This window comes from Vespula pensylvanica, chromosome 24, assembly GCF_014466175.1.
Source record: "Vespula pensylvanica isolate Volc-1 chromosome 24, ASM1446617v1, whole genome shotgun sequence".
NCBI lineage: Eukaryota > Metazoa > Arthropoda > Insecta > Hymenoptera > Vespidae > Vespula > Vespula pensylvanica.
Genome location: NC_057708.1, coordinates 682,223 through 689,722, shown reverse-complemented (window position 1 = coordinate 689,722; position 7,500 = coordinate 682,223). Strand labels below are relative to the sequence as shown.

At 30.8% G+C, this 7,500-nt stretch overlaps 1 protein-coding gene across 2 annotated transcripts in view; it reads right to left on the bottom strand.

Annotated features, from left to right (window-relative positions):
- Positions 1–1,418: 1,418 nt before the first annotated feature.
- Positions 1,419–7,500, bottom strand: part of LOC122637157 — a 35,759-nt gene continuing 29,677 nt past the window's right edge. The window contains exons 3-7 of one of the 2 annotated variants that reach the window (XM_043829117.1): positions 4,507–4,779; positions 4,127–4,231; positions 3,838–3,889; positions 3,053–3,314; positions 1,419–2,773 (exon numbers count right to left, since the gene is read on the bottom strand). In XM_043829117.1, the coding sequence (XP_043685052.1) occupies positions 2,140–2,773; positions 3,053–3,314; positions 3,838–3,889; positions 4,127–4,231; positions 4,507–4,779 (1,326 nt within the window). In that variant the 3' untranslated portion in view covers positions 1,419–2,139. The remainder of the gene's footprint in view (positions 2,774–3,052; positions 3,315–3,837; positions 3,890–4,126; positions 4,232–4,506; positions 4,780–7,500) is intronic. The other variant, XM_043829118.1, reaches the window with a different exon arrangement.

Below are 7,500 nucleotides of genomic sequence, written 5' to 3'. Positions count from 1 at the left end.
GAAAGAAAAGAAAAAAAAAAAAGAAGAGAGAAAAAATACAATAATAATGAATATTTGTCGGTGTTGTTACCGCACCAATTATTTACAACAATGGACGTATTTTATATGCGTATATCGTAATGGGCCTTTCGAAATAAATCAATGAATCATTCATCTTTGATATATTATTAATCGACGATTAGTGTTCTAATTGCCACTTTTTCTAAAATACCTATATATTTATATATATATATATTAAAAAAAAAAAAAAAAAAAAAAAAAATGAAAGAAAAGGAGCTCGCACAGGACAGACAGACAGACAGACAGACAGACAGACAGACACACACACATGCACGTATGCGCTATATAATATGTATATAATAATATTTGAATAGTAGTAATAATAATAATAATAATTATTATTATAATAATTAAAATAATTATAATTAAAATAATAATAATAATAATAATAATAATAATAATAATAATAATAACGATTTTCTAAAGCTCATATATACTAACGATACGTGCGATACGTTTTCCTATACTGTTTTTTTTTTTTATATATATATAAAAAGAGAAAGAATGATAAAATTGTACCGTTTCCGTATTTTCTTGTTTTTTTTTCTCACCCCATTTTTGTTTTTTCTCCCTCTTATCATTATTATTATTTATCTCTCTCTCTCTCTCTCTCCCTCTCTTTCTCTCTCTCTCTCTCGCTCTTTCTCGCTTTTTCTCATACATACAGACGGACTCGTAATTCTCGTACGACTCGTAATAATCATACAAGGTGTCTCCTTTTTAAACATTGCCATCGTCATCGTCATCGTCATCGTCATCGTCATCGTCATAATTCTCAGTCACTTTTTTCATTTTTTTTTTCTTTCTTTTTTTTGTTCCTCCTTCTTTCTCTATCGTCATCATCATCATCATCATCATTATCATCATCATCATTAATCGCTTACTACGAACAGGATATTCTACCGTGAAGAAGATATATATATATTGTCGCTCTTTACGTGCTACCCATATACAGACACATGCGGCAGAAAATAGTCTAGGCATTCTCCTTCTTTTTTTTCTTTGTTTGTATGTTTGTTTGTTTGTATGTTTGTTTGTTTGTTTGTTTGCGATACATACTACACACGTCGTTATTCAAAAGGAACTTCGATTGAACTTTTTATTTAACGCTCTTCTTAATCTCTTTTTCTCTTCGTTTAATCCTCTTTTTTCTTTTCTTTTTCTTTCTTTTCAAACGCAATTCTCGAAAATGGTGGCTGCCATTACTACTATTATTATTACGATTTACTATTATTATCCTTTTTTTTTTATTAATAACAATAACAATAATAATAATAATTATTATTGCATTGTAATTACAATGGATCATCAAAAAGAAAAGAAAAAAGGAAAAAAAAAAAAAGAGAAAGAGGATCAAATTTCCGAACTGTTATTATTTAATCGTTTAATAATTTCATTAGGATCCGTAAGATGATAGAGTATTGAAAGAGAATGAAAATTGGACGAACGGTAAAGGATCGAGAAAGAAAAATAGATCATGGGTGTCATGCTCGTCGAACGTATACACACCTACACACACGCGCACAAACACACACACACACATACAAACACTCAATTTTCTGTTGTTATTACATGACACCATATTAATCGCTCAATTAAATAGAAATTATTAAAATATTTTCTAAATCTAGTCAGAACTTTGTTCACGTGGACGACGAACGAGACGAGAGACGATAGATACAGACAGAGACAGAGACAAGATGGACAATTGATTAATGATTTAGATTTAGAGATTTAGAGAAAGAGAGAGAGAGAGAGAGAGAGAGAAAAGAGAAGAGAAGATACGATAAAAGGAGAAAGAAGGATGAATGGATGGATCCTCGGAGATCGATCACGAATGATGTCACGATCTATAAATTAATTAATCAAATTACATATACATATACATACATACATACATACATACATACATATATATATATATATATTTGTTCAATTTAATTTTTACTTCAAATGAAAATTAGTCAAGAAGCGCGTAAATACGTTCGAATAAAATCTCCGGGGACAGAGTTCGGATCTATAACTGGCATTGGCGCCTGTTATTCTTGGACTCGCCGGTGTTAAATAAGGCCTGAATAGTTAGGGTTTACTGTTATCGTTGTTCAATGAGAGCGGATCGGTGATCTTCTGTTGTTGTTGCTGTTGCTGTTGTTGCTGTTGTTGTTGCTGTTGTTGCTGTTGCTGTTGCTGTTGTTGCTGTTGAGACGATTGAGTCGTAATCTCACTGACGGCACCACCGCTCATCAGTTTTGCATTGTTGTTTTCTGTATTGGAAATCTTTGCATATTCACGTTTACGCGGTAGATTTTCGGTCTTGACGATCGTTATGTCTGGATTGTTTTCGAGAACGGATGTAGCAGCTTTTGGTACTGCCGTAGGTACCTCCAAGTAACCACCACCTTCCCTTTTTATTGTCGTCGAGGTAGTCGGGGTTGCTGCGGTTACAGCGTTGGCATTGATCTTTTGTATAATATCGTTAACCGACTCGTTGTTCTCCTGCGTGGTGGTATCGTTACCCTCGACGTTTACGGATGTCGCACTAACGTCACCGGCTAACGAAATCCTTTCGGAGCCTTGTAGGGTCGACAGGTACGTTGCCAGCGTGTGTACGGTTACATTGAGGAACTCAGCAGCTCGGAACAACGTTATCTCCTTTCTTCGTAATTTTGCGAGGACTTCCGCTGGTCCAGGTTCCGACCAAAAATCCCTAACTCTAAAGAGAGAGAGAGAGAGAGAGAGAGAGAGAGAGAGAGAGAAAGAGAAAGAAAAAGAGAAAGAGAGAAAGATAGAGAGATAGAGAAAGAAAAAAAGAGAGAGATAGATAGAGATAGAGAGAAAGAATAAAAAAAAAAAAAAAAAAAAGAAAAAGATAAAACGAATGAATATTGACAAATGAAATATGGTTTTGGAGCTTTACTTATTTTATTTAATTGATTTTTTTTTTATTATATATATATATATATATGCGTGTGATCTTTGATAATAGTATTACCTATACGGGTGTTTAAGGCAACCATAACTGTCACGATATCTCCCATAAAGGGTCCCGTAAGAAACGCCGAGTATCTCAGCAGCAGTCTTCATTTCTAACTCCTTACTCTTGATGGCATCCATAACGCGTCGCGTGAATGGTTCCTCCCAAAATTCTTGTCGGCGACCCGTCGTCAAATAATCGTTCATCTTAACGACGTCCCGAAATTGTTCCGGGATCGACAGGTTCGTCGCATTTGAATTTGACGCTGGCGTCGTAGGCGCTATATATATATAAAAAATATATATATATATATATGTGTGTATACATGTATAGATGTACATATGCGGTGTTCAAAAAGATTGGAACCGAACGTGTTACCGAGATCATATATATATATGGAAAAAAAAAAAAAAAAAAAAAGAAAAAAAAAGTTCATATTAAGTTATCAGCAAAAATGATTTATCAAAACGTTGAAGTGCTTTTCGAAGATATTTATGATTTAATATAATTGCAATTATAAGAAATGTTTGAATTACTGTCGTCTTTCTGTTTTTTTTCTCTTCATTCTTTTTTTCTTTTTTTCTTTTTTTTTTTTTGCATTATAATTCTCTTTTTTTTTTTTGGTCTCATGTACACGTATTATAATTATTCTTAACGACAGCGTTATCGTTTACAGAAGGTGCACTCCTTTTGTTTTTTTTTTTTTTTTATCCACTTTTATTTTCCTTCTATAATGAAAATTGACGTTGGTGTAAATGTAATGGAAATAAATCGTTACATATAATTATTACGAATGGATTTACCTTTCTTTTCTTGATCGGAGGTACTACTGTCCTCCTTCGGCATATAGGATAGCTAAAAATAAATATACGATTGGATTAAAAAAAGAAAAGAAAGAGAAAGAGAGAGAGAGAGAGAGAGAGAAAAGAAGAACGATCATATGTCGTATTTCCGAAAAAAAAAAAAAAAAAAAAAAAAAAAAAAAAAAAAAAAAAAATTGACGAACCGAAATGTCAACGTTAATCAAAGTTATCGATGACAACAAAGATTATCGAAGAATAAAAAAAGATTTAGATCTTCGATCGATCTTACCACCGGCAGTGGCGTTTCGTTATTCTCGTTCATCATCATCTCGTCGTCCCAACTTTCGTGGTCACCTTCGCTCATCATTTCCTCCTGCGAATTCGATGTAGCATACTAATGAAACAATTTGTAGAGAATATCATTTGATAAACAGCTTATAATAACAATAACAATAACAATAACAACAATGACGATGAGATAAATTACAAAAAAGAAAAGAAATCGATTTATTATAACATCGTCGTCATCGTCGTCGCCATTATCGTAATTATCACGACGATCATTTTTTATTTGCAATTTTCTTGAAAAAAAAAAAAAATTATAATAAAGTGTCTATATATATATATATACACATATATATAAAAATCTTAAAGAGACCAATAACATACGTTTCCAGTGATACATGTGATTTTTGGGGTAAAGACGTCGTGCGTCGTAGGTGTATCGTCCAATGGCGGACGTCCTCTACGCCTCTGTTTTGGAGGCTGTGGTTCATCCGTGTCACCTTCCCTTAAAACTGTTTCAACCCCTGGTGTAGCAGCACCAGGACTGTGACCACTGTTACTTAAGTCATTTTGCGTTGAATCGCTACGCCAGCTGACCTCCGCAAGACCTTTGATATGAAGATCCTCGGCTGTCTTTAATAAGGAGGACAATCTTGTCTGAAAAAAAGATTTTTGTTCCTTTTTAGATCTTTCTGTTTCTCCGTTATTTTCTTATTTTTTAATTTTCTTTTTCTCAAGGATTCATTCAATTTGTTCATTTAAGAATCGTTATTATTATTATGCACTAATAGGTTTGTTATTATTTTATGATATAATATATTGTATTAATATCTTTGTAAGTAATATCATAATTCTTTTTTCTGATATTATTTAATTTATTATTAATAAGTATACTAATTATATTATATATTATAATAATTATACATTATATATATATATATATATTTATAAATATAATGTTAAAGAGATGTAAAAAAAAGTAATTTTCTAAGACGGATTAAACGATTAAGTTCACGTCGATAAAATGAAATAAAAGTTAGAAAATATATAAATGTAGTTTGTGCGTGTGTCTGTATGTGTGTGATAAATAGGTGAAGTCTTAAATTGTGTAAATTTCGTATGACGTTTTGTCGATGGAGTGAATTTCTTTGAAACGTTACTATACGGTATTAGAATCGTGCTAGTTCTTCGTTTTTATCCTAGATTCCACGCTTTCTTCGTTTCGTGTGTCTCACTTAGGGGAAAGTATTTTTTGTCGTATTAGTTCGCGTTATGGCGTTTGATCAATGCAAAATAAAAAAAATTGTATTCTACTTGATCGCAAAAGTGTAATGAGAGCTCTAATTCTTTCTCCGTTTCTTCGTTAGTATAATATGTTAATATACTTATGTATACGTATATATTAACATTTACATATACATGTATATACAGTATAACATTAATTAATATTATATGTTAGTATTATGTTATATAAATATAGATATATATAATATACAGATATCTATATTTTATATATATATATACATAGGTATATTAATATTAGGTATGTATACAGAATACTATGGTATAATATAGTATTATAATATATTAGTATAATTATAATAGTTATAATAATTATACTAATATTGCATACCTATATAGAATTATACTTATTATTAATATAACTTTATAGTTACATTGCATTATATATGCGTTAAGATAATCAACATGTCCGATATGCACTTGGCTTTTGCAATATTCCACTTCGAATATATAATATCGCAAAAATTTAATAATGCACGGTATTAAGTACCTTTTTTTATTTTTTTTTAATCTTCTCTTTTTTTTCTCTCTTTCTCTCTCTCTCCCTCTCTTTTCATTTTATTTTGAACAGCTTTAATTGCAGTACAATCAGTAACAGGTATGGAATTCGATCCTCGATAAATAAACACGGAAATATTTTAACTTGTTAATCGAGAAGAGTTTCGATCATTCATTTTGAATGCGTGCAATTTATTTCGATTAATAATAAAATATTATGAATTAAGATAGTTACCCTTCTGGATTAATTTATAAAATGTAAAAGAGAAAAAAAAAAGAAAGAATTAAAATCCTTCTCTCTCTTCTTCTTTTCTTTCTTTTTTCTTTTTTTTTTTTTTTTTTTTTTTATAATCAAAGAAAGAAATTAACTCTTGATAAAAAGAATTATTTATACATACATATATATATGTGTGTGTGTGTGTGTGTATAAACAAATAATATAAATATATACTACAACGATATATTGCATATCAAAAATACTATTAATACTTTTGAAGGTATAACGAATCGATGATACGATCGGTATGAAAAAAGAAAAAAAAAAAAAAAAAACAAAAAATTGGTAACAAAAAGGGATATAAAAATTAGTATGAACAAAATATACAGGTGGTATATAATTTATTTGTAGACTCGAAAAAAAATTGGCTTTGTGTTTGAACAATTGGTTCAACGATTTTCAGATAACTGCAGACCAATATCTATATATATATATATATATATATCTTCAAAGTCTTAGAAGAAAAGAAGATTTACAACTTTTTCCAATACTTCATGGCCAAGAGATACTTTATCTGAAATCTTTATTCTTCGTCAAGTGGTACGAGACACCATAACGTCAGGTCATTGGCCACGTGGTTGCATTCCTTTAAGTGACGGCAATAAAAAGTATCGAGGAAGGGTGGGGGAGATTGAGGGGAGCGAAGGGAGAGGGTCATAGCCACGTCTCGACACGAAACTCTATACATTCATCTCGTCTTTAGAATAACGAGTTAACCAACACTTAAAAATGATCTAAGAAGATGTAATTCAAGTTTAACAATAATACAAATTTTCAAGCTCGAATAGTTATATATCTATTTGTACTACGACGATGTATATATATATATATGTATATATATATGTATTCGTACGACGAATATGTATATATATATATATTCGTGAGACGTAATTCGTTAATTGAAAACTTAGGATGAATTAAAGACAAAAAGTAAGAAAAGAAAGAAAAAAGAAATAATTTTTTTTCGTTACAAAATTGAATTGTTAACAATTGACCTTGACACTATTCGTCCATTATCCTTATAGAAATGCTTGACGTTAGCTAATCCGGAAATGTATATTACGTGTATACCGGGTTGTCACGAAATAAACGTTAAAATCGTTGATTCTAGTTAGTCATTTATGTCGGTTTTCATTGAACCGCTCTGTAGAACCGATCATTCGTCGTTGATCGTTCAATTTGATTCATGAAACAAACATTTGACGACGCCATTCTGATAAATACTTATTATCGAAATCAATCGTCACCGTCTACTTCTAACGGAAATCAAATCGTTAAACGCAATGCAACGTAAACTATGT